This window comes from Canis aureus, chromosome 6 (genome assembly GCF_053574225.1).
Source record: "Canis aureus isolate CA01 chromosome 6, VMU_Caureus_v.1.0, whole genome shotgun sequence".
NCBI lineage: Eukaryota > Metazoa > Chordata > Mammalia > Carnivora > Canidae > Canis > Canis aureus.
This window is the reverse complement of record NC_135616.1, coordinates 5,622,575-5,649,023: the sequence shown is the minus strand read 5'-3', so window position 1 is coordinate 5,649,023 and position 26,449 is coordinate 5,622,575. Positions and strand designations below refer to the sequence as shown.

General features: G+C 40.8%; 1 protein-coding gene across 2 annotated transcripts in view; it reads left to right on the top strand.

The window, feature by feature from the left end:
* Positions 1 to 287: 287 nt before the first annotated feature.
* The window catches only part of TWSG1 (twisted gastrulation BMP signaling modulator 1), a 66,895-nt gene continuing 40,733 nt past the window's right edge, over positions 288 to 26,449 (top strand). The window contains exons 1-2 of one of the 2 annotated variants that reach the window (XM_077899971.1): positions 288 to 508; positions 4,113 to 4,266. In XM_077899971.1, the coding sequence (XP_077756097.1) occupies positions 4,144 to 4,266 (123 nt within the window). In that variant the 5' untranslated portion in view covers positions 288 to 508; positions 4,113 to 4,143. Of the gene's footprint in view, positions 509 to 1,533; positions 1,695 to 4,112; positions 4,267 to 26,449 lie in introns of those variants that run through there. The other variant, XM_077899970.1, reaches the window with a different exon arrangement.

Here is a 26,449-nt window from a genome sequence, read left to right as displayed (position 1 = left end):
ATCATCTCGCAAGATGGGCTGCACCTTAAGCACGCTGAAATCTTTTAAAAATGCAAATTCCCAGGGGCGCGGGAAAGAACTGAGCGCATTTCTCAAATGCCCTTAACGGTGTTACCTATTTTTGTGAAGCACAGGCCGAAAAGCGTGCTGCGTCACACATGCCCGGGCGGGGGGGGGGGGGGGGTCCTCCTGAGACGGCGCGGTGCCCGGAGCCAGCTGTGCAGGCGCTGCAGGGCCCCCGCTCGTCCCGAGCCCGGGCCTCCTCCGGGACCAGCACCACCCCGGCGCCCCGCTCCTCCAGCCGGGCTCGCACGAGGGGCGCAGCCAGTTGAGCGACTGCGGCACGAAGGCTCTGAACCCAGAGACCTGCCGCACTTGTAACAAATCCAGGACGGGACAGATCCGGCTGCCTCCGGGGCTGCCGTGGGGAGTCTCTGCGCTCGGGCACGTCCCACTCTCGGCTCCGGGAGGAGCACATGCTAAGTGCAGAGAACAGGCCTCGGACAAGGTCGGCCGCAGCCCCACGCAGGCCAAGAAAAGCCGAGACCGGGCGGGAAAAGAGCGGCGGCACAGCGCGCGTGGTGCCCGGGGCCGGAGAGCGGCCTCGGCGGGGCGTGACCGGAGGGCGGGGCGGGGCCGAAGCCGGGGGCGGGGCCATCGCGCGGGCGGGGCCGGGGCCGCAGTGAAGACGGGGCGGTGGGCCTGGAGGGCGGGGCCGGGGCCGGAGGGGAGGCGGGGCGGTGGGCCTGGTGAGCGGGGCTGGGCTGGAGTGAAAGCGGGGGAGCCTGGTGGGCGGGGCCGGAGGGGAGGCGGGGCGCTGGGCCTGGTGGGCGGGGCGGTGGGCGGGGCCGGAGAGGAGGCGGGGCGGTGGGCCTGGTGGGCGGGGCTGGGCTGGAGTGAAAGTGGGGGAGCCTGGTGGGCGGGGCGGTGGGCGGGGCCGGAGGGGAGGCGGGGCGGTGGGCCTGGTGGGCGGGGCTGGGCTGGAGTGAAAGCGGGGGAGCCTGGTGGGCGGGGCCGGAGGGGAGGCGGGGCGCTGGGCCTGGTGGGCGGGGCGGTGGGCGGGGCCGGAGAGGAGGCGGGGCGGTGGGCCTGGTGGGCGGGGCTGGGCTGGAGTGAAAGTGGGGGAGCCTGGTGGGCGGGGCGGTGGGCGGGGCCGGAGGGGAGGCGGGGCGGTGGGCCTGGTGGGCGGGGCTGGGCTGGAGTGAAAGCGGGGGAGCCTGGTGGGCGGGGCGGTGGGCGGGGCCGGAGGGGAGGCGGGGCGCTGGGTCTGGTGGGCGGGGCCGGAGTAGAGGCGGGGCGGTGGGCGGGGCTGGGCTGGAGTGAATGCGGGGGGCCTGGTGGGCGGGGCCGGAGGGGAGGCGGTGGGCGGGGCCGGAGGGGAGGCGGGGCGCTGGGCTTGGGGGGCAGGGCCGGGGCGTGCGCTGACAGGAGCGCCCCGGGAGTGAGAGACGCCTCCTGGCGGGAGCTGGCGGGAGCTGGCGGGTGCGGGGAGCTGAAGACGGGCGGAGGGCCGCGGCGGAGGGGAGGGCGGCGGCGGCCTGTCTCTTTAAGTGCCGGGGGTTGGGGCGCTGCGCCGGGGGACGGCGCGGAGGCGCGGCCTCCTCCCTCCGTCGCACGGCCCCGCGGCGCGCCCCGGGCTCGGCCGACCTGCGGGGGAACGAGGGCCAGGCGGCCTCGCGGCGCCGCGGCGCACGGTGAGCGGGCGCGGGCGGGCAGCGGCGGAGGCCGGGAGAGGCCGGGGCCGGGGCCGGGGGCGGCGGGCTCCCGAGGTGGGAGGGGCGGAGCGGCCCCCGCGCGGCCTGGGCCCCGCCTACGCGCGGGACAAAGCTGGGGCCGCCGCGGGGGCGGGGCGGGGGGCGCGGGCGCGGGCGCAGCGCGGGGGGCGGCGGCAGAGCCGCGGGGCCTCCGCCTCCCCGCGGGCCTGGGCTGGGTCCGGCCGCACAAAGGCTGCTGTCAGAGCCGCCCGGGACCGCACGCGGGGCGCCGAGCCGGGGCGGTTCCGGGGCGGTGTCGCGTCTCAGCCCCGGGGAAGGGGAGGCCCTTTCCGTACTTCTGCCGGTTGCTCTCTAAATGCCATTATTTACCTGAATACGTTTCCCAGCAAGGTTAGGGGAGTAGGGTGAAGACTACCGTAAGAGACGAAAAAAACATCCCATTTTTAGTGAGTGTAGGATGAAAACTAGTTCTGGAAAAAAAAAAAAAATCACTTTTCAAATACCTTCTTTGGCCTCCACGAATATGCACCAGAAATCATCCGACTTGCTAGGTGCAGTTGAATAATAAGTTAGAAAACTGGGTTCCTAACGGTCTTTACTAATACTTTATGGGCCTCGTAGCAGTCACCAGGGCTTTCTCTTTCAAAATTGAGTCATACCGGGTGCAAAGCCCTGTATCCTTTTCGCCTTCGTATTGCGTTTGCTTTATTGTGCTTTAGGATACTTAGAATAAAAGTTTACAGTGATCATAAAAGCCCTATGAACTCACTTTTTATGTATCTAACACTGGTAGTCATTTATTTTACTTGATTCTATTTTGGAGAGGGTTTGTTACGTATTTCTAAACCACGTTTAAAAGACGTTACATCTTTTTAAAAAGCTTAATAACCATGTAGGTTGTTTAACCAACTATCAGGATTTGTGCTGATCTTTTTTTCAAAGTGTACTATCTGATTAATATACTATCTTCTTAATAACAAACATTGACGGAGGCCTGGGTGGCTCAGCAGTTGAGCGTCAGCCTTTGGCCCAGGGCGTGACCCCGGGTCCCGGGATCGAGTCCCGCGTCGGGCTCCCTGCATGGAGCCTGCTTCTCCCTCTGCCTGTGTCTCTGCCCCTCTCTCTTTCTGTGTCTCTCATGAATAAATAAATAAGAGCTTTAAAAACAAACATTGAGGAATCCATGGTACCTAAGGTATAGAATTAGAAGAATATCTTCACATTTCAATAAATTACCCAAGAGTTTGTAATACAATTAATAATTTACTATTCCCTTTTTTAAAAAATATTTATTTATTATTTATGATAGACAGAGAGAGAGAGAGGCAGAGACACAGGCAGAGGGAGAAGCTGGCTCCATGCCAGGAGCCCGACACAGGACTCGATCCTGGGACTCCAGGATGGCGCCCTGGGCCAAAGGCAGGCGCTAAACCACTGAGCCACCCAGGGATCCCCAATTTACTATTCCCTTTGTTATTTCCTGGGTTAAGGAATGACTGCCCACTCCTTTCCCTAAGCTGCTTCATCCTGCCTAGTTATATTAAGAGGTAAAATGAGATAGTTATAATCATTAGACTAATTTGCATTTTAAAATTTTGTGAAACGTTTTAAGTTATGATTCAATATTAATAGTTTTATTTTTTATTTTTTTAAATTTTATTTATTTGTGAGAGACACAGGCAGAGGGAGAAGCAGGCTCCATGCAGGGAGCCCGATATGGGACTGGATCCTGGGTCTCCAAGATCACGCCCTGGGCCAAAGACTGCACTAAACCGCTGAGCCACCCAGGCATCCCTCAATATTGATAGTTTTAAATAGGAGTTTAAAGTTGAATAATAGGCCTACAACTAAAGTTGAATAGTAGTGGTGCAGTATTATAACTAGTTATTTGCCTCAGCAACCTGATGATTCATATATGTATGCATACATATATTTTATATACTTATATTTGAAGTTGGTTGACAAGACACTACTGTATAAAAAGTGTAGTTTAAAGGTTTAATCATTCATCGAGAATGTCCTTGAAATGAACACTCAAAAGTCTTTTAACACAAACAATGAGTATTGGTTTACTTGTTTTTGTTTTTTTTTGTTTTTTTTTAAACACATTTTTTTTTAAAATTTTTATTTATTTATGATAGTCACACACAGAGAGAGAGAGAGAGAGGCAGAGACACAGGCAGAGGGAGAAGCAGGCTCCATGCACCGGAAGCCAGGCGTGGGACTCGATCCCAGGTCTCCAGGATCGCGCCCTGGGCCAAAGGCAGGCGCCAAACCGCTGCGCCACCCAGGGATCCCTGGTTTATTTGTTTTGCTTTTCATTTCTGTTTGTTCTTAACCTAGCCCTTGCCTTTGAATTAAAGTTTTTTTAGTTTTTCCTTTTGTTTGTTTATTTAGCTTCCGGGAAGTTGATCGTCTTTGAAGAAACATGAAGTCACACGCTGTTATTATGCTTACTCTAGCTGTCCTGGTGTTCCTGACATGGGTCCCTGTGTCGCTGACTTGTAACAAAGCACTCTGTGCCAGTGATGTGAGCAAATGCCTCATCCAGGTAGGACTAAGCATACTTTTTATTAATATTAAAATGTAGAGCAGATATCGAGTGCCTATATAAAGTGTGTGTGTGTGTGTATGTATGTATGGATATATATATATATATATGCCTGAGTATTAGGTAGGTCTGCTCCTGAGGTACTGAACTGCAACACGCTGGTCTGGGTTTTTATCTCCATAGTTTTCTTGCAGATGTGCAATGTCAGATTTAAGAAGTTTGGTGCAGAAAATAATATCCGTCTTCATAAATATGCCACTGCAAAGTGATGAGCACTCCATTGAGATAAAGTAAAAGGTTTCCTTTTATTATCTAGTTTGTAAACCAAGGAAACTCAATTACTATATTTAGAAAATATTTAGGTATACAATGAGATACCACCTCACACGGTGAGAATGGCTGAAATTAACAAGTCAGGAAACGACAGCTATCCTAAGGATGCGGGGAGAGGGGAAACACTCTTACACTGTTGGTGGGAATGCAAATTGATGCAGTTACTGTGGAAAACAGTATGGAGGTTCCTCAAAAAGTTGAAAATAGAGCTTTCCTGTGATCCAGCAATTGCACTACTAAGTATTTACCCCAAAGAATAGAAATAGAGTGTATAAATGTATACATACAAATGCAGTGATGCGAAGGGACACCTTTACCGATGTGGATGGAACTAGAGGATATTATGCTGAGTGAAATAAGTCAGTCTGAGAAAGACAATTATCATATGATCTCACTCATATGTGGAATTTAAGAAACAAAACAGGATCAGAGGAGAAGGGAGGATAAAAATAAAACAAGATGAAACTAGAGAGGGAGATAAACCATAAGAGACTCTTAATCTTAGGAAACAAAGTGAGGGTTGCTTGAGGCTATGGGGTGGGAGGTACGGGGTAACTGTGTGATGGGCATTAAGTAGGGCATGTGATATCATGAGCACTGGGAGTTATATAAGACTGATGAATCACTGAATTCTACCTCTGAAACTAATAATAACAAATTTTAGGGCAGCCTGGGTGGCTCAGCGGTTGGTTTAGCGCCGACTTTAGCCCAGGGAGTGATCCTGGAGATCCAGGATCGAGTCCCACATTGGGCTCCCTGCATGGAGCCTGCTTCTCCCTCTGCCTGTGTCTCTGCCTTTCTCTCTCTCTGTCTCTCATGAATAAATAAATAAAATCTTAAAAAAAATTTTTTTAGCTAATCAGATAATAGTCATATAATTCCCTTATATAATGTAACAGTTGTGTATTCTGTGCAACAGGCTATCCCAAATGTAGCTACTTAATGCAGTAAACATTTATGTCCTGTGGTGTGTGAGGGTTGAGAGTCTAGGAGCAGTTGAGCTGGGTGCTTCTGGCTCGGGGTCTCTCACAAGGTTGCAGGCAAATTGGCTGAGATTGTGGAGAATCTGCTTCCAAAATACTTGACAATTATCTCTCTTTCAGTCATCAGGATAAGCCTAGTTACCATTCTCACTTTTCTGAAGAAAAAGGGAGGGTAAGTAGTTTGGTCAGGTTCATATAGCTAGTGATTGACTTTAGAACGAGGTCTCTGACTCCAAAGCCTGTGGCGTTTCTACCTAACATACTGGTTATTACGCCATAAAGTTGTGTTAATTAGTGGTGAACTTCACGTCTTACAGAGCTGTTTTCTTTTCTCATTGTGTTAGACCATCAACAGTCTTGTGCCTTTTGTGTGTCTGTATTTATTAGTTTTTAGCTGTTGGCTAAGAAATTTGGTAACTACACACATTAGAATTCAGTGTAAGGTATGAGTCAGCTACCTCTTGGCTATAATCCTGACATAGAGCAATTGTGTGTATGTATTAGAAGTGATAATGATTTTTATAGAGTTGAGGCATTTTGTATTTATTTTGGACATTTTGGTCCTTCTCATTTAATAGTTGAGATCCTAGGAAGCCTGACCTTTATCTAGTAGTTTGCCACCATCTCATGCTCTCTTTACCCTAACTCTACATTTCAAACCAAAACATTAAAATAGGGAAGTTTGTTGGTTGGTTTGTTTTTATTTTTTTTTCCACCGTGGACATCTTTAAGAATAAGTAGAAGAGAGGAGTATAGTGAAGGGCATTTCCAGCAATCATTAATTCCGGACCACCCATATTTCATCTCTGTTCCTCTGCGCTGCTCAACCCAGATACGTCTTAATTTCAGGCAAATTGCTGATATTGTTTTATCATAATTCTAATATATACATCTTAAAGATAAGAACTCTGAAACACAGCTATTAGCAATTTTAGGGGTGCCTGGCTAGCTGTGTTGGAAGAGCATGAGACTCTTGATCACAAGGTTGTGTATTTGAGCTCCACGTTGGTGTAGAGATTACTTTAAAAAAAAAAAAAAAGAAAGAATTAACAGTAATTTTAAATATGGTCTAATTTTATACATGAAAGTTTTGATATGGCATGTTTGCTTAGGCTCATGCTGGCAGAAAATTTTGAAATCTATACATGAAGCCCAGCTTTGTGCTCTGGTCTGATGGGGAAGCTGTGTCACTTCCCACGTTGTTTCAATGTAGTTTCATTATTATTAGAAATAAAGTATAGCAACAGTTGCTATATTAATGTTCAGGTGGAATTTCACTTAAATCCTAAATTATTTTTGACTCTCCAAATCTGTAATTTCTGTTAGTTTGAATAATTAAAATTGGATTTTATTAAAATAACTTGCTTGGTAAAGGAATATTTTAAAGATAGCTTTTGGTTAATATTGATAAATACTCTTAAGAGTTTTTGGCTTGTTTCTTTTGTTTTTAAATTCAAAAACATGTAGGGGCACTTGGGTGGGCTCATTCAGTTGAGCATCTGCCTTTGATTCAGGTGGTGTCCCTTGTCAGGCTCTCTGCTCAGAGTCTCCATCTCCTTCTCCCTGTGCCTGCCACTTGCCTACTTGTGCACGTTCTCTCTCTCTCCCTCTGTCTAATAAATAAAATCTTAAAAATGAGTGTAAAAACTGGAAAATTGAGCTTCATTTGTTAAATGGTGACTCTAGTAAATTCATTGGAAAGAAGCTAAGACTTTAGCTTTACCATTAATTCGGTGATGCTGACATTTCTTAGGTTCCTATTGTTCCTTCAGAGCCAGGAATCATCAGATCTTTTTCTGAAGTGGTAGAGACAACACTTCTGGTGCATAGTGGCAGAGTGTTTGAAGTTAAACTTATCATAGGCTCCAGAATTGGGGATTTTCTTGTTCATTTATTCACAAACAGTGGACATTGAAGTAAAATGTAATTAGTTCCACCATTTGACTCATTTTATGGTCTTGGAAACTCCAGCAGATTATTTCACATTCTGAGCTTTATTTTCCTCTTACTCCTCTTACTATGCTATGTAACAAACAAACCACCCCAACAATCAGTGGCTGAAAACAATGTTGATTTTGCCCACAAGTTTGCATTCTGCAAGGTTCAGTGGGTAACTCACTACACAACACTAGGGCAGCTTGAAGGCTAAGGACTGGAGTTATCTGAAGCAGCACTATTCCCTGGAATGTTCTACGATGATAGAAACAGTCTGTAGTAGAAACAGTCCAGTGCAGTAGAAACTAGCCACATAAGGCTATTGAGCACTTAAAATATAATAATAATCGCTTTTGTGGTTGAAAAAATAGATTTTTAGATTTTTAGATTTTAGTTTTAATTAATTGAAATCTAAATAGCTATATGTACCTCACTGATAAGTCTAACTAAATTAAGAAGATTCTTCAGCACTCTCATTCTCTCTCACTCACTCGCTTTCTCACTTTCCCAGTTGTCTCTCTATATACTTCTCTAGTGTGTTGGTTTAAGACTAGAGATATCTCACATATTGGCTCAGGGCTCCCAAGATACCTGCTTTATGAAAGAAAGCTGAAGGAATATGTATTTTATGGTCTTACCTTAAAGGTTACAGTACTACCACCAAAGTCATAGGTCCACCTGGATTTAAGTGAAGGGAACATAGTCCCTACCTCTGATGGAGGAGCATAAAAAGAGTGTGTGGCATAAAATGGCATGGACATCTTTGAAAAATAGAGTATGCTACATATGAAGTGTAAAATAGATTAGTTGGCTAGATGATCTCAAAGTTTCCTTCTAGCTCTATATAGTTCTAATGAAAGAAACCGACTGTTATGTGGTAAATATTCTCTTTATTAAAAATCAGAGTAAGAAAGGCATTTTTCTCCTTTTTTAATTGAAGTATAATTGATATACAATGTTACATTAGTTTGAAGTGTACAACATGTTGATTTGACAATTCTTTTTTTTTTAAGATTTTATTTATTTATTCTTGAGAAACACACAGAGAGGGAGAAAGAGGGGCAGAGACACAAGCAGAGGGAGAAGCAGGCTCCATGCAGGGAGCCTGATGTGGGACTCTATCCCAGGCCTCCAGGATCATGCCTTGGGCCGAAGGCTGCGCTAAACTGCTGAGCCACCCAGGCTGCCCCTGATTTGACAATTCTATAGAGAACTCAGTGCTCACTGATTAAGTGTAGTTACAGTTAAAATATTTTTTAAAAGATTTTATTTATTTAAGAGAAAGAGAGCGCACACTCAAGCGGGCTGGGGGAAGGGCAGAGGGAGAGGGATAAGCAGACTCCCTACTGAGCAGGGAGCCGACTCAGGACTCCATCCCAGGACCCTGGGATCATGACCTGAGCTTAAGGCAGATGCTTAATCAGCTGAGCCACCCAGCCACTCTTGTTGTTACAATATTATTGACTATATATTTCCATCTCTGTGACTTATGTTATACCTGGAGGTTTATAAGTATACCTCTTAATCTCTGTCTTATATTTTTCCTGTCTCCTCACCCCCACAGCCGTTAGTTTGTTCTCTATATTTAAGAATGTTTGCCTTACTTTTTAGATTCCACATTTAAGTGAAATCATATAGTATTTGTCTCTCTCTAACTCTTTTCACATAGCATATTCTAGGTCTGTCCATGTTGCTGCAAATGGCAAGATCTCATTTTTTTTATGGCTAAGTAAGACTTGTTTGTGTGTATGTGTGTGTGTATACTACTCTTCTTCATCCCTTCATCTGTGTGTGGACATGGGGTTGCTTCCATATCTTGGCTACTGTAAGTAATGCTGCAATAAACATAGCACGTATCTTTTCAAATTAATGTTTCCCTTTTCTTTGGGTAGTTGGATTATGGTATCATATGGTATTTTTGTTTTTAATTTTTTGAGTTACCTCCATACTGTTTCCTACAGTGATTGCACCAACATAAATCCACATCAGCAGTGCATGAGAGTTCCTTTTTCTCCACATCCTCCCCAACACTTGTTATTCCTTGTCTTTTTGGTGGTAGCCTTTCTGACTGGTATGAGGTGATGCCTCTTGTGGTTTTGATTTGCATTTCCATGGTGATTAGTGATGTTGAACATCTTATGTGTCTGTTGGCCATCTGGATATCTTCTTTGGAAAAATGTCTCTTCAGCTCATTTGCCCATTTTTAATTGGGTTATTTGTTTTTTGTTTTTTGTTTTTTTTTTTTTTGGTGTTGAGTTATATAAGTTCTTTATGTTTTAAATACTAACACTTTATCACATATATTATTTGCAAATATCTTTTCCCATTCAATGCGTTACCTTTTGTTTTATTGATATTTTCCTTACACTGTGCAAAGGCTTTTTATTTGGGTGTAGTCCCACTAGTTTGTTATTGTTTCCCTTGCCTCAGGAGACAAACCTAGAAAAATATTGCTAAGGCTGATGTCCAAAATATTACTGCCTATGTTTTCTTTTAGGAGTTTTATGGCTTCAGGTCTCATATTTAGGTCTTTCATCCATTTTGAGTTTATTTTTATATATGGTGTAAGAAAATGGTCCAGTTTCATTCATATGTAGCTGTCCAGTTTTCCCAGTGCCATTTATTGAAGAGACTGTCTTTTCTCTATTACATATTCTTGCCCGTTTGTTGTACATTAATTGACAATATGGGTGTGGGTCTCTTTTGGGGCTTTCTATCCTGTTTCATTGATCTACATGTCTGTTTTTATGCCAGTACAATACTGGTTTAATCACTACAGCTTTGTTAACTTGAAGTCTGGAATTGTGATGCCTGTCAGCTGTGCTTTTTCAAGATTGCTTTGGCTATTCAGGGTCTTTTGTAGTTTTATAAGAATTGTAGTATTATTTGTGCTAGTTCTGTGAAAAATGATGTTGGTATTTTGATAGGGATTGCTTTAAAAGTGTAGATTACAGGGATCCCTGGGTGGCTCAGCGGTTATGCACCTGCCTTCAGCCCAGGGCGTGATCCTGGAGTCCCGGGATCAAGTCCCGCATTGGGCTCCCTGCATGGAGCCTGCTTCTCCCTCTGCCTGTGTGAGAGGCAGACCTCTCTTTCTCTCTGTGTCTCTCATGAATAAATAAATAAAATCTTTAAAAAAAAAGTGTAGATTGCTTTGGGTAGTATAGACATTTTAACAATTTTTGTTCTTCTAGTCCATGAGCATGGAATGTCTTTACCTTTCTTTGTGTCATCTTCAGTTTCTTTCATAAATGTCTTACAGTTTTAAGAGTATAGGTTTCTCAGCTCCTTGGTTAAATTTATTCTTAGATATCCTTTTTATGCAACTGTAAATGGGATTGTTTTCTTTCTCTTTTTGCTACTTTATTATTAGTGTATAGAAATACGATAGATTTCTGTATATTAATTTTGAATCCTGCAACTTTATAGGATTCATTTATCAGTTCTACTAGTTTTCTGGTGAAGTCTTTAGGATTTTCTATATATATATAGTATCAAGTCTTCTTTAAAGAGTGAGTTTTATTTCTTCTTTACCAATTTGGTTGCCTTTTATTTCTTTTTCTTGTCTGACTGCTACAGATAAGACCTCCATTACTGTTGTGAATAAAAGTAATGAGAGTGGACATCCTTGTCTTGTTCCTGATCTTAGAGGAAAAACTTTCAGCTTTTCATTATTGAATATGATGTTATCAATGGGATTTTCATATGTGGCGCTTTCTGTGTTGGAGCATGTTCTCTCTAAACCCCCTTTATGGAGTTTTATCACGAATGTACTTTGTCAAATGCCTTTTTCTGCATATACTGAGGTAATGATATTGTTTTTATCCTTCCTCTTGTTAATATGATGTATCATGTTGATCACTTTGCAAATACTGAATCACCCATGCATCCTTGGAATAAATCCCATTTGATCGTGGTAAATTATTTTTTTAACGTACTGTTGAATTGGTTTGCTAGTATTTTGTTGAGAATTTTTGCATCCATGTTCATCAGAGATATTGGCTTATAGTTTTCTCTTTTTGTGGTGTTTTTGGTTTGGGTATCAGGGTGATACTGGCTTCATAGAATGAATCTGGAAGTTTTCTTCTATTTTTTTTTTTGGAATAGTTTGAGAAGAATGGGTATTAACACTTCTTTATTTCTTTATTTTTCACACTTTTATATTTTAAAAAAGATTTTAAGAGGGACTGAGAGGAGGGCCCGAGGGAGAGAATCTTCAAACAGACTCCCTGCTGAGCCTGGAGCCTGAGATCCTGAGATCCTGACCTGAGCCAGAGTCAGATGCTTAACTGAGTCACCGAGACATCCCAACACTTCTTTAAATGTTGGGTGAAATTCCCCTGTGAAGCCATCTGGTACTAAACTTTTGTTTGTTGGGAGTTTTTTGATAACTGATTCAATTTCCTTAGTTATAATTGGTCTGTTCAAATTTTCTATTTCCTCCTGATTCAGTTTTGGAAGATTGTGTTTCTAGGAAATTACCCATTTCTTTTCAAGTTATCCAAATTGTTGGCATATAATTTTTCATGATACTATAATCCTTTATATTTCTCTGGTGTTAGTTATTTATCCTCCTTTATTTCTGATTTTGAGCCCGCCCTCTTTTTTTCCTGATGAGTCTGACTAAATGTTTATCTGTTTTGTTTATCTTTTCAAAGAACAATCTCTTGGTTTCATTGATATATATTTTTTTTAATTTATTTATTTATCCATGTGCAACACAGAGAGAGACAGAGACACAGGCAGAGGGACAAGCAGGCTCCATGCAGGGAGCCCGATGTGGGACTCGATCCCGTGTCTCCAGGATCACGCCCCAGGCTGCAGGTGGCGCCAAACTGCTGTGCCACCGGGGCTGCCCTCATTTATATTTTCTATTATGTTTTTTATCCCCATTTTATTTATTTCTGCTCTAATGTTTATTGTTTCCTTCCTTTTTCTAGGTTTGGGCTTGGTCCTTTTTTTTTTTTTTTTTTTAAGCTAATACAACTAAATTGTAAAGTTAGGTTGTTCATTTAAGACTTGTTTTTTGATACATTAGACCTGTATCACTATAAACTTTCCTTTTTGAACTGCCTTTGCTGCAATCCAAAAAGATTTTGGACTGTTGTGTTTTCCTTTCCATTTTTCTTCATGTATTTTTTTAATTTCCTCTTTGATTTTATGGTTGACCCATCTGTTGTCTAGTAGCAGGTTGTTTAGCCTCCAGAAATTTTCCAGAATTATTTCTTGTAATTGATTTCTAGTTTTCATTGTGGTCAGAAAAAAAAAAGTCATATCAAACATATGACTTCAGTCTTCTTAAATTTATTGATATTTGTTTTATGGCCCAACATGTGATCTATTCTGGATAATGTGTATTTGGAAAGAATGTGTTTTTTGCTGTTTTGGGATGGAATGTTCTGGGAATGTCTGTTAGGTCCTTCTGGTCTAATGTGTTGTTCAAAGCCACTGTTTCCTTGTTGATTTTTTTTAAAGATTCTATTTATTAAAAAAAATTATTTATTTATTTGAGAAAGAGAGAGAGTGAGTATGAGTAGGGGGAGGGGCAGAAGGAGAAGCATGCTCCCCACTGACTGGGGAGCTGGATATGGGGCTCTATCCCAGGACTGAGATCATGACCTCAGCTGAAAGCATACGCTTAACTGGCTGAGCCACCCAGGTGCCCCTCTTTATTGATTTTCTATCTGGATTATATATCCATTGATGTGAGTGGGGTATTAAAGTCCCCTATTATTACTATATTGCTATCAGTTTCTTCCTTTATGTCTGTTAATATTTGCTTCAAACATTTAGGTGCTCCTATGTGGGATGCATAGCTATTTATAATTGATACAGGGATCCCTGGGTGGCGCAGCGGTTTGGCGCCTGCCTTTGGCCCAGGGCGCGATCCTGGAGATCCAGGATCGAATCCCACGTCGGGCTCCCGGTGCATGGAGCCTGCTTCTCCCTCTGCCTGTGTCTCTGCCTCTCTCTCCCTCTCTCTCTGTGTGACTATCATAAATAAATTTAAAAAAAATATATAATTGATACATTCTCTTGTTTCCTTGATCCCTTTATCATTGTGTAGTGCCTTCTTTGTCCCTTGCTATAGTCTTTTTAACAAATTAATTATTTTGAGAGAGAGGGCACACAAGCAGGGAGAGGGGCAGAGAGAGAGGAAGAGAATCTCAAGCAGACTCAGTGCTGAGCGCAGAGATCCACACAAAGATTGATCTCACAACCCTGAGATCATGACCTGAGCCAAAACCAAGAGTCAGGCACTCAGCTGACTGAGTCACCTAGGTGCCCCCTATAGTCCTTGGCTTTTTTGTTTTTTGTTTCAAAGATTTTTATTTATTTGTTCGTAAGAAACACAGGCAGGGGGAGAAGCAGGCTCCCCACAGGGAGCCCAATGTGGGCTCAATCCCAGGACCCTAGGATTACAACCCAGGCAAAGGTAGATGCTCAACCACTGAGCCACTCAGGTGCCCCCACTCCTTGTTTTAAAGTCTGTTTTGTGTGACACAAGTATTGCTACTCCATTTATTTTTTCTTTTTCATTTGCATGGTGAATGTATTTTCATCCCGACACCTTTAGTCTTTATGTGTCTTTAGGTCTGACATGAATTTCTTATAAGCAGCATATAGATAGGTCTTGTTTTTTTGTCTATTTAGTCACCATTCGTCTTTTGATTGAAGCATTAGTCTATTTTCATATAAAGTAATTATTGATAGATATGTACTTTTTCCTGTTTTGTTAATTGTTTTCTGACTGTGTAGTTTCTAAAGGCCTTTTTTTAAAAAGTTAAATTGTGGGGCACCTGGGTGGCTCATTTGGTTAAGCATCTGCCTTGGGCTCAGGTCATGATTATGGAGTCCTGGGATTGAGCCCCTAGTCGGGCTCCCCACTCAGTGAGGAGTCAGCTTCCCCTTTTCCCTCTGCCCCGCCCCCCCCTTGTACTCTCTAATAAATAAATAAAACCTTTAAAAAAATAAATAAAAAGTCAAAAAAAATTTTTTTTAAAGTCAAATTGTTGGAAGGATACATAAAGAAAAATAATCCCTTGAATAATTTTTTCTACTCTTATTTTGTTATTCGGTTAAAATACTTTTTAAAAAATATACTTTATTTGAGAGAGAGAGCAAGAGAGAGTGGGAAGCAGGCAGAGGGAGAGGGAGAAGCAGACTCCCTGCTGAGCAGAGAGTGTAATGCATGGCTTGATCCCAGGACCTCAGGATCATGACCTGAGCTGAAGGCAGGCACTTAACGTACTGAGTCCCCAGGTTCCCCAAGTTTGAAATACATTCAAACTTCCAAGTAATAGCTTCTGCTTGTTCTTCATTTAGTGTTTTTGTTTTTGTTTTTGTTTAGCCATATGGTTAAATAATAAGCTTCTACTACTGTTTTTTAACTTACCAATTCTAGATTATGTATCTAACCTGCCTTTCTGCCAGGACAGAACAACAAGCTTAGATTAGGCCATGGCTTACTTACCGTTCTCTCCCCGTCAACTCCTGCTCTGCCCTAATTGTTGCACTGTTTTTAGTTTCTCTCATGATTCTCTCTCTTTTCGATTTCTACTGTGTACTTAAACCTTTTTTTCTGTCCTATCATTTAAAAACATTATCTCTTGGGATGCCACACTTCATTGATCGCCACACTTAATATCATAGAAAGTAAGGAAGTCAGTTTTCTTGCATCTTGTGAATACTGCCTTCAGAATTTTCTACTTTTGGAATAACTTCTTTTTTCTTTTTTTTTTTTTAATATTTTATTTATTTATTCATGAGAGACACACAGAGACAGAGAGAGAGAGACAGGCAGAGGGAGAAACAGGCTCCCTGCAGGGAGCCTGATGTGGGACTCCATCCCGGGACTCAATCACGGGACTCCAGGATCACATCCTGGGCTGAAGGCAGGCGCTAAACTGCTGAGCCACCCAGGGATCCCCCTACTTTTGAAATAACTTCTGATGGCTATCTCAAAGTCTGTGGGGAATGGGGTATAACCTGTACTCTTACTTTTATGTCATCAAGCTTGATAGCATCTATATTCTGAAGGCACATAGTGTAATAGTTAAGAGCATGAACTCTGAAACCAGACTGAATTTGAATCCAGTTCTGTGATGTACAAGCTATCTGAACTTGGGCAAGGGAGTTAATGTTTCAGTGCCTCAGTTTCTTCATCTGTGAAATGGCGATGATAACCATCCCTATTGTGTGTGGATTTTGTGAGGATTAGATATAGAGTACTTAGATCTAAGCACTTACAAACTATTACTTATATATTGGTATTTACATATTAATAAGTATTAGTATGTAAGTGCTATATCCATAATATTATGGATTATATTTATCTGTAATTTATCCATAAATGTTACTAACCCTAGTTCTTTGTTTTGTAACCATTTTTAATCTTCCATGCTTTATTTACAGATATATTCTAAAATTGACAGTCAATAAGCCATGTTTATTTTGTAATGATTTTATAAATATTGTTGACTGTATGGTCCCACAGGGCACTATGATTACATTTTCTTTCTTGAATGATTTTGTTTTTCGAGAGTTTCTAATTGTCTTTCTTGATTTTGCATCATCAGTCATTAATACCTTATGTTGTTTTAAATTCTTAATCTGTTTTTCCACCACCAAGGAGCCTCCTGTGTTGTTGTTTTTAGACTTAACTGATGACTCTCCAGATCTAATGCAAGTTTTCCTGTAGTGGATCCCCACTCTTACTTTCCTAAGTTGGCTCCACTATTTCTTTGATTCCATGTCTTGTTCTTCTCCTGATTTAGTCTCATTTTGTTGTAACATGCCCTTAGACTATCTTCTGACAAAGGCAATATAGGGAGGAAACATTCTGGGTACCATATCTCTTTAAAATACATTTATTCTCATTTTATTTATACCTGACTGGTAATTTGCCTGAATATAGAATTCTGTGTTACATTATTTTCCCTGGAAACTTTGAAGATACTTCCTGTCTTTATGTTCCTGGCATTCTATATTGCTAGTAAGAAGTCTGATGCTGGTTTTTTTTTTTTTTTTTTTTTATTCTCTGTAGGTGACTTTGTTAGTTTGTTCCTTTCTTTTTTTTTTTTTTTTTAATTCATGAGAGACACAGAAAGAGAGAGGCAGAGACACAGGCAGAGGGAGAAGCAGGCTCCATGCAGGGAGCCTGATGTGGGACTCGATCCGAGGACCCCGGGATCACGCCCCAAGCCAAAGGCAGACGCCTAATCGCTGAGCCACCCAGGCGTCCCTGTTAGTTTGTTTCTTCCTTCTCTCTGGAAACCTTTAGTTTCATACCCTTACCTTTGGTGTGGGCACTGTGATGGGTACCTTATGAATCTCTTTTAGGAGACAGGAGGTGTGTTGTGAGCTCAAGACTGGAACATTTCCTTTTATTATTATTTTTATATGTAATACCCACTCTTTTTTCCTGGAACTCTGGTTTCTGTAAGTTTAAGTTAGATACTCTAAGTCTTAGTTGTTTTAAACAGCTTTATTGACTTATAATTCTAATACTATAAATTGCACACATTTAAATGTCCGATTCACTGGTTTTTAATGTATTCACAGAGTTACACAACTATCACCACAATCGAATTTTAGAATATTTTGGTACCCTAAAAAGAAACTCATACCTAGCACTCACTCCCCATTCCTTCTTCGCAGCCCCTCGGCAACCACCAGTCTACTTTAAATCTTTCTGTATGTCTATTCTGGACATTTAATATAAATAGAGTCATATATGTTGTCTTTTATGTCTGGCTTCTTTTATTAAGCATAATTCTTTCATGATTCATCCATGTTATAATAAGTACCAGTACTTCATTATTTTATGGTCAAATAGTATTTCACAGGATAGATCTGTAGATTACCACATTTAACTTATACATTCATCAGTTAATGAATATTCGGATCGTTTCCACTTTTTGGCTATGGCAAATAATGCTACCACGAGTATTCATCGACAAGTTTTTAATTAGGACATATATTTTCATTTCTTTTGGGTATATACCTAAGAGTAGAATTTGTAGGCCATACTTGCTGTGTTTAACATTTTCAGGAACTGCTAAAGTATTTTCCAGAGTGACTTCATACATTCCCACCACCAGCGTTTGAGGGCTCCTGTGAACCTATGCCCATTTTTAAATTGGCTTTTGTGTCTTTTCATTGTTGAGTTATAAGAGTTCTTTGTATATTATGCGTATAAATCTCCTATCAGAAATATCAGTTGCAAGTAATTTCTCTCATTCTGTGAGTTGTTTTTTACTTTCCTGATGGTATCATTTGGAATACAAAAATTTTTAATTTTGATACAGTCTAATTTATCTACTTTTGTTGCTTGTGTGTTTGTTTTGTGTGTGTGTGTGTGTGTGTGTGTGTGTGTTTGGTGTTTTGGCTAAGAAACTATTGGCCTAATTCAAGGTCACAAAGATCTACTTGTATATTTTCCTCTGGTAATTTTATAGTTTTAGCTCTTTAGGTCTGTGATTTATGTTGAGTTGATTTTTGCGTGTCCAACTTTATTCTTTTATGTATGGAATTACCCCATCAACATTTTTTGAAACAATTTTTTCCCTATGGAATTATCTTGGCACACTTGTTGAAAATGATTTGACCAAAAGGATAAGCATTTATATCGGAACTTTCATTTCTATTCCATTGATTTATATGTTTATCTTTATGTCAATACCATGTTTGTCTTGATTACTATAGCTTTGTGGTATATTCTGAAATCAGGAAATATGAGTTTTCCAGTTTTGTTCTGTTCAGAGACTGTTTTGACTATTTTGGGTCCCTTGTATTATCATGTGAATTTTAAAATCAGCTTGTCGATTTCTTTAATAAAACCAGCCACGGATTTTTTTTTTAATACAGACTTTACTTTTTAGAGTAGTTTTAGGTTTAAAGAAAAATTGAGCAGAAAGTATGTGAAGATCCAGTATACTCTTTCCCCTATACACACCCACTGTTTCCCCTATTATTAACATCCTGCATTAGTTGGTACATTTGTTATAACTGATGAACCCATACTGACACACTACTGTTACCTAAGGCCCATAGGGCTTAAGTTAGGGTTCACTCTTTGTGTTGTATAGTTCTGTGGGTTTTGACAGATGCATAATGTCATATATCTGCTATTATGATATGACACAGAATAGGTTCATTGCCCTAAAACTCCTCTGTACTTCCACCTGACCCTCCCTTTCTTTCCCTCCCCCAAGCCTCTCCCCAGCCTTTGGCAACCACTGTTCTCTTTCACTATCTCTGTAGTTTTGTTTCCAGTATGTTGTATAATTGGAATTGCACAGTATATAGCCTTTTCAGACTGCTGTCTTTCACTTAGCAATATACATTTAGGGTTTTTCCATGTCTTTTTGTAGCTTGATAGCTAATTTCTTTTTATTGCTGATTTATATTCCATTGTATAGATGTACCATAGTTTGTCTATTTACCTGTTGAGGGACATCTTGAATCCTTCCAAGTTTTAGCAGTTAACAGGAAAGATGCTACAATCAGCCATGTGCAGATTTTTATGCGGACATAAGTTCTCAGCTCATGGTAAATGCCAAGAATCACAATTGCTAGGTCATATTCTAAGAGGAACTGCCAAACTGTCTTCCAAAGTTGTACGTTGTAAGGAACTGCCAAACTCTTCCAAAGTGGCTCTACATCCTTGTCAACATGTAGTATTGTCTGTGTTTTGAATTTTAGCCATTCTGAAAGGTGTATATTAGTGTCTTGTTATTTTATTTGATTTTATTTTTTTTAAGTAGACTCCATGCCCAGTGTGAGGCCTAGAGTGAGGCCCATTGTGGGGTCTGAACTCATGACCCTGAGATTAAGACCTGAGCTGAGATTGAGAGTTGGATGCTTAACCAATTGAGGACACTCAGGTATCCAATGTCTCGTTATTTTAATTTGCAATTCTGTGCCAGCATGATATTGAGCATCTTTTTTTTTTTTTTTTTTAAGATTTTATTTACTGGGATGCCTGGGTGGCTCAGTGGTTGAGTCTTAAAAAAAAAAAAAAAATCTTAAAAAAATCTTAAAAAAATAAAAAAAAATCTTAAAAAATAAAAAAAATCTTTAAAAAAATCTTAAAAAAAAAAAAGATTTTATTTACTTATTCATGAGAGACACAGAGAGCAGAGACACAGGCAGAGGGAGAAACAGGCTCCATGCAGGGAGCCTGATGTGGGACTCGATCCTGGGACTCTGGGATCACGCCCTGAGCCAAAGGCAGATGCTCAACCACTGAGCCACCCAGGTGTCCCTTGAGCATCTTTTCATATGCCTTATTTGCCATCTGTACATCATCTTTTGTAGATGCCTATATCTTTTTTTTTTTTAAAGATTTTATTTATTTATTCATGATAGTCACAGAGAGAGAGAGAGAGAGAGAGGCAGAGACACAGGCAGAGAGAGAAGCGGGCTCCATGCAGGGAGCCCGATGTGGGATTCGATCCCGGGTCTCCAGGATCGCGCCCTGGGCCAAAGGCAGGCGCCAAACCGCTGCGCCACCCAGGGATCCCAGATGCCTATATCTTTTGCCCACTTTTAAAATAGAATTGTTGGGATCCCTGAGTGGCGCAGCGGTTTGGCGCCTGCCTTTGGCCTAGGGCGCGATCCTGGAGACCCAGGATCGAGTCCCACATCGGGCTCCCGGTGCATGGAGCCTGCTTCTCCCTCTGCCTGTGTCTCTGCCTCTCTCTCTCTCTGTCTCTCATGAATAAATAAATAAAATCTTAAAAAAAAATAAAATAAAATAAAATAAAATAGAATTGTTCATTTTCTTAATTGTTGGGTTTTAAAAGTTCTTTGTATATTTTGGATAACAATCCTTTATCCTTTATGTCTTTTGCAAATATTTTCTATCCGTCTGTGGCTTGTGTTCTTATTCTCCTGACAGTGTATTTTGCAGAGCTTCTGCAAAAACTTTCTGCAGAAACTTTTTGTTTTTGTTTCTTTAATCAAAAAAAAAATTTTTATGTAAGTAATCTCTACACCCAATGTGGGGCTCAAGCTCATGACTCCAAGATCAAGAGTCACATGTTCTTCTGACTGAGCCAGCCAGGCACCCCGCAGAGCAGAAGTTTTTAATTTTAATGAGGTCCAACTTCTCCATTTTTTTCTTTCACAGGTTATATCTTTTGGTGTTGCCAGCTGGGATTCTGAGAGGGATTGCACTGAATCTTAGATCAGTTTGGAAAGTCTTGCCATCATAATAGTGTTATGTCTTCTGATTCATGAATGTGAATGTCTTTCCTTTTATTTAGATTTTTCTTCAATTTTCTTTCAACGGTATTTTGCAGTTTTCAGTGTACAAGTCTTATATTTCTTTGTTAAATTTATTTCTAAGTATTTTATTCATTTTGCTGATGTCATAAATGGAATTGTTTTCTTAATTTCATTTTCAGATTGTTCATTTCTTGTATATACTGCTGTAGATATTAAATCTGTTTTTACCATCCTGTTTGGCATTCTGAGAGATGTCCTTGACTTTACCTTGAACCCTTTCTATTAAATTTTTAAATTTTAGCAATAACTTGAATTTCAGGAACTCTTATTTTCTACTTGTCAGTTTTTCATATTAACACTTTTACTTTTGAATGCAGTATTTTCTCAGATATCTCTGAAGATACTTATTAGAAGCTTTACTGTATATGTTTCTCCCTCCACCCCTCCATTTTGTTACCTGGATTTCTTTTTCTCCCTAGACTGTTTTTTTTTCTTTTAGCTTATATATTTTTCATATGGCAGGCTTTCCTCAAATATACGGCATTCCTTAGCTGTCCATTATAGTTAAGAATGAGGCAATTAAGCCTGGTTGGGAGATTGTGTTCTTAGGCAAGGCTGACATACCCAACAATAGAGGACATCACTTGAGGGGGTGGGAAGCCCTTGAATGCTGAAATATGTTCTCTGCTCTGAGACTGATCGTTCTTCTAAAGAGAAGTTTTTAGTTAGTTTTGATTGGTTGGTTATCTTGCTGTGGTTGGGATGGTTGAATAGTCAGTAGATGCCTAGTTCTTGTCTTTTTGCTCCAATGCAGGGAAACAGCTGGAACAGTCTGATAGAAATGTGACCTTTAATGTCCTCTTTTATTTATATTTCTTAGGTTGAAGAACAGATTGGCTACTGATGTTTCATGTGCTAAGAATTGGCAGCTAGGGTTATTGGATCCTTTAAAGGCTTTAGGGGATTCCCAAAATTATATTCAAAATTGTTTGTGTACAGTTTTCATGGCAGAAATGTTCATACCGGGATCCCTGGGTGGCGCAGCGGTTTAGCGCCTGCCTTTGGCCCAGGGCGCGATCCTGGAGACCCGGGATCAAGTCCCACGTCGGGCTCCCGGTGCATGGAGCCTGCTTCTCCCTCTGCCTGTGTCTCTGCCTCTCTCTCTCTCTCTGTGTGACCATCATAAATAAATAAAAATTAAAAAAAAATTAAAAAATAGAAACGAAATGTTCATAGCTTTTTTTTTTTTTTTTTTAAAGATTTTACTAATTGGGCAGCCACGGTGACTCGGCAGTTTAGCGCTGCCTTCAGCCCAGGGCATGATCCTGGAGACCCAGGATCTTTTAAAAAATGATTTTATTTATTTATTCATGAGAGACACACAGAGACAGAAAGAGGCAGAGAGACAGGCAGAGGGAGAAGCAGGCTCCCTGCAGGGAGCCCGATGTGGGACTGGGACTGGGACTCCATCCCGATCCCGATCCCGATCCCGGGACTCCAGGATCACGCCCTGGGCCAAAGGCAGGCGCTAAACTGCTGAGCCACCCAGGGATCCCCCCCCCCCTTTTTTTTTTTTTTAAATGTCCATACCTTTCAGTAGGTTCTCAAAGTGTCTGGAAAGGTTAGGAATTACTGGGATTTTGCTGGTTTCCATTCCAGGTATTAAGTTGTCATTAAAATCCTTTCAAATTCAGCAAAGTACAAGACATGTTGACATTTTAGATGACAATAATAGCTTTTCTCCTTTAACTATGGAAGAACAGGTATAGAAATGAAGGTGGGAGATAAGTACTTTAAGAAAGGCAATGCTATAGAAGTTTAGGAAAGATGTTACTTCCCTCTTACAGGGAATTTCGGTTCTCTTTTTGTTATTTAGATTTGGTTTGAACAACATCTGTAGTGTTGAAGTGGTGTATGTGAGGTTAAGTTAAAACATTTATTTATGTTGAACCCTCTGCAACTCATGAAATAACTGAGTATAAAAAATTTTCTCTGGAAGCTCACATCATGTAAATGTTTGTTACCAGCATGGTTGCAAGGCAGCATGGTCATTCCTACCACTCCTACAAGTTGCTATGCATCAGGGTGGTCCCTGTATAAATATTTATTTTTTTGTTTCTGGCAGGAAAGAAATCTAACTTTAAACATTAAGAAAGTAAAATTGTCATCTTGTGTATTTCCTTGCTTATATAATGAATGGTTTAAATGTTCTATTTCAGAGGGAAAAAATGGTCATATAAGATTTTGCTTTTAACTATATCTTTATTTTTTTCTGTAAAAGAATATTTAAAATTTGTATTAGTATTGTACTTTTACCCCAGAAATCTTAAGATCTATATTTTATTATGAATGGAAAAAACCATTATTGCTTTGTGAGTACCTTTGGCTAATGTTTATGGTCATATTTAGTATAGTATAAACATTATATTTCATGAAAAAATTCAAACTTATGTTCAGAGATCATTGATGCATTATTTTAGCACTTTACTGGTTATCTGAATATTTATTTAGCACTTATTTGTACTAAATCAACAGTCTGCTTTTTAAACTGCCAAATCTTAGATTTTTGAAATAAGTTGGGATTTCTAAATAATTTTTTATTAATCTATTTTCTACAAGTGTATTTTGTCTTAAGTTAAAAATGTAAGTAGTTCAGATAACTTCAGGCCTTCTTAATCACAATAACCTAAAAAATTAACTTTTTCTTCCTTGCTTTGGGTAGTATGGACATTTTAACAATATTTATTTTCCCAATCCATGAGCATGGAATATCTTTCCATTTATTTGTGTCCTCTTCAATTTCTTTCATCCATGTTTTATAGTTTTTGGAGTATAGGTCTTTCACTTCCTTGGTTAAGTTTATTCCTGGGCATTTTATTCTTTTGGTGTAATTGTAAGTGGGATTATTTTATTTTTTTTTATTTAAAAAAATTTTTTTTTTTAAATTTATTTATGATAGTCATACAGAGAGAAAGAGAGAGGCAGAGACACAGGCAGAGGGAGAAGCAGGCTCCATGCACCGGGAGCCCGATGTGGGACTCCATCCCGGGTCTCCAGGATCACGCCCTGGGCCAAAGGCAGGCGCCAAACCGCTGCGCCACCCAGAGATCCCCTAAGTGGGATTATTTTAATTTCTCTTTTTCTACTTCATTATTAGTGTATAGGAAATGCAGTGGATTTCTGTGTGTCAGTTTTTTATCTTGCATCCTTACTGAATTCATTTATGAATTGTAGTTTTTTCATGGTGTCTTTAAGGTTTTCCATGTATAATGTCATGTCATCTGCAAAAAGTAAAAATTTTACTTCTTTCTTACTACTTTGGATGACTTTTATTTTTCTTCTCTGATTGCTGTGGGTAGGACTCTCAGTACTATGTTGAATAAAAGTGGTGAGAGTGGACATCCTTGTCTTGTTCCTGATCTTAAAGGAAAGACTCTCAGTTTTTCATCACTTGCACATTGAGTGTGATGTTAGCTGTGGGTTTTTCATATATGGCCTTTATTGTGTGAGGTATGTTCCCTCTAGACCTACTTTGTTGAGGGTTTTTATCATGAGTGGATGTCATACTTTGTCAGATGCTTTTTTCTACATCTATTGAAATGCTCATACGGTTTATGTTCTTTTTCTTGTTGATGTTGATGTATCATGTTGATTAATTTGTGCATATCGAACCAGCCTTGCATCCCAGGAATAAATCCCACTTAATCATGGTAAACAATTTTTAAATGTATGTTTGGATTCAGTTTACTCATTTTTTTTTAAAGATTTTATTTATTTATTCATAAGAAACAGAGGGAGAGAGGCAGAGACACAGGCAGATGGAGAAGCAAGCTCCCCGGGAGGAGCCTGATGTGGGACTTGATCCCAGATCCCTTGATCCCAGATCCCATGCCCAGAGCCAAAGGCAGATGCTCAACCACTGAGCCACTCAGGCGTCCCAGTTTTACTAATGCTTTGTTAAGGATTTTGCTTTGTGTTCATCAGAGATACACACCCTATATTTCTCTTATTTTGTGATTTCTTTTGTCTAGTTTTGGCATCAGGGTAATGTTTGCCTCATAGAATGAATTTAGAAGGTTTCCTTTTTCTTTTATTTTTTGAATCTGGCTAAAGATTTGTCAATTTTGTTGATCTTTTGAAAGAACCAGCTCTTGTTTCATTGATTTGTTCTGTTTGTTTTTTTTTTTTTTTCTATTTCATTTATTTCTGCTCTAGTCTTTATTATTTCCTTCTTTGTACTGGTTTTGTGTTTGTTTGCTCTGTTTTCTTCCCCAGATTCAGGAATTTTTCAGCTATTATTTCCTCAAATAAATTTTCTGCCCCTTTTCTCTCTCTCCTTCTAGGATCCTTATAATGTGAATGTTACAATGCTTGATGGGGTCATTGATTCCCTTAATCTATTTTTATTTTTTATTATTTTTTTTCTCTCTTCTGTTCAACTTGATTGCTTTCTATTACTCTGTCCTTCAGGTTACTGATCTGTTCTTCTGCTTCCTTTAATTTACTACTTATTCCATTTCATGGAATAAGTAGTAAATTTTTTACTTTTAGTTATTTTTTATTTTTATTTTTAGTTATTAAGTTCTTCATTTCTGATTGATTGGTTCTTTATGTTTCTTATGTTTTCTCTTTTTTCATGTTTCTGTCTCTTTGTCGAGGTCCTCTGAGATTCTCTACTCTTTTCTTAAGTCCAGTGAGTATCTTTATAATGATTACTTTAAATTCTCTATCAACTATATTACTTATTTCTGTTTCATTTAGCTGTCTTGTTGTGATTTTGTCCCATTTTTTTCACTTGGGACTTATTTCTCTGTCTCCTCATTTTGACTAATTCTTGTGTCTGTTTCTGTGTGTTAGGAAATTCAGCTATGTCTCCTGCTCTTGAAAGTAGCAGCCTTATGAAGAAGAGGTCCTATAGTGCCCTCCAGTGTAGTGTCACCTTTTCATAAGAACTTGGCACTTCATGAGTATCTCCTATGTGTGCTGTATGTGCTCTACTGTTGTGGCTGAGCCACTTTGCTTTCAGTCATCTGCAATGGCTGTCTTTGCCTGTTGTGGGCAGGATTTGGTCCCTGTGTTGTTAGAGGGCCCAGTCGGGGGCTGCCTTTGGCTTGCCAGTCAGACCAGGCATTTGCCAGAGATGCAGTAGCACCAAACTGCAGGGTGTTTTCCTTATGTTTTCCCCTGAGAAGCTTTAGTTTCATTTCAGCATGGCTACAATCTGACTGGTGTGAGATGATCTTCCCCTCTCCTTGGGACAGAAGTCACTTTGGAGTGGTACTGGCCCCTGTCAGGGCCCCTTGAACACTGCCAGGCTTGTGGCACTGCTTTGGATGGGCTCTAGCCAAGGGCCTATGGGAGGGGCAGGTCTGCAGGAGACGTAAGCTGGGAGGAGAGCTAGGTGGAGAGCGTTGTGGTGTGCTGGTTCCCGCAGGTGTCCTCTCATGTGTCTGAGTATCTAGGCTGGGAGTCTGGGCAGGCCATTGGCACCCTCCAGCTCTTTTATGTTTGCAGAAGCCTCCCAGCATTCCAGCACCTCTTGCACACGCTCTAAGATTCCTAACCAATTTCCCTTCTCTATACTCAGGCATTTTTCACATCGCTGCTTCTGTGCTGTATCTTTGAGGGCAAGAACTCCCGTTTCCTATGCCCTTTGGCTTTTCCAGAGCTGAGCTCACTGGTTTTAAAGTTCCGAGTGT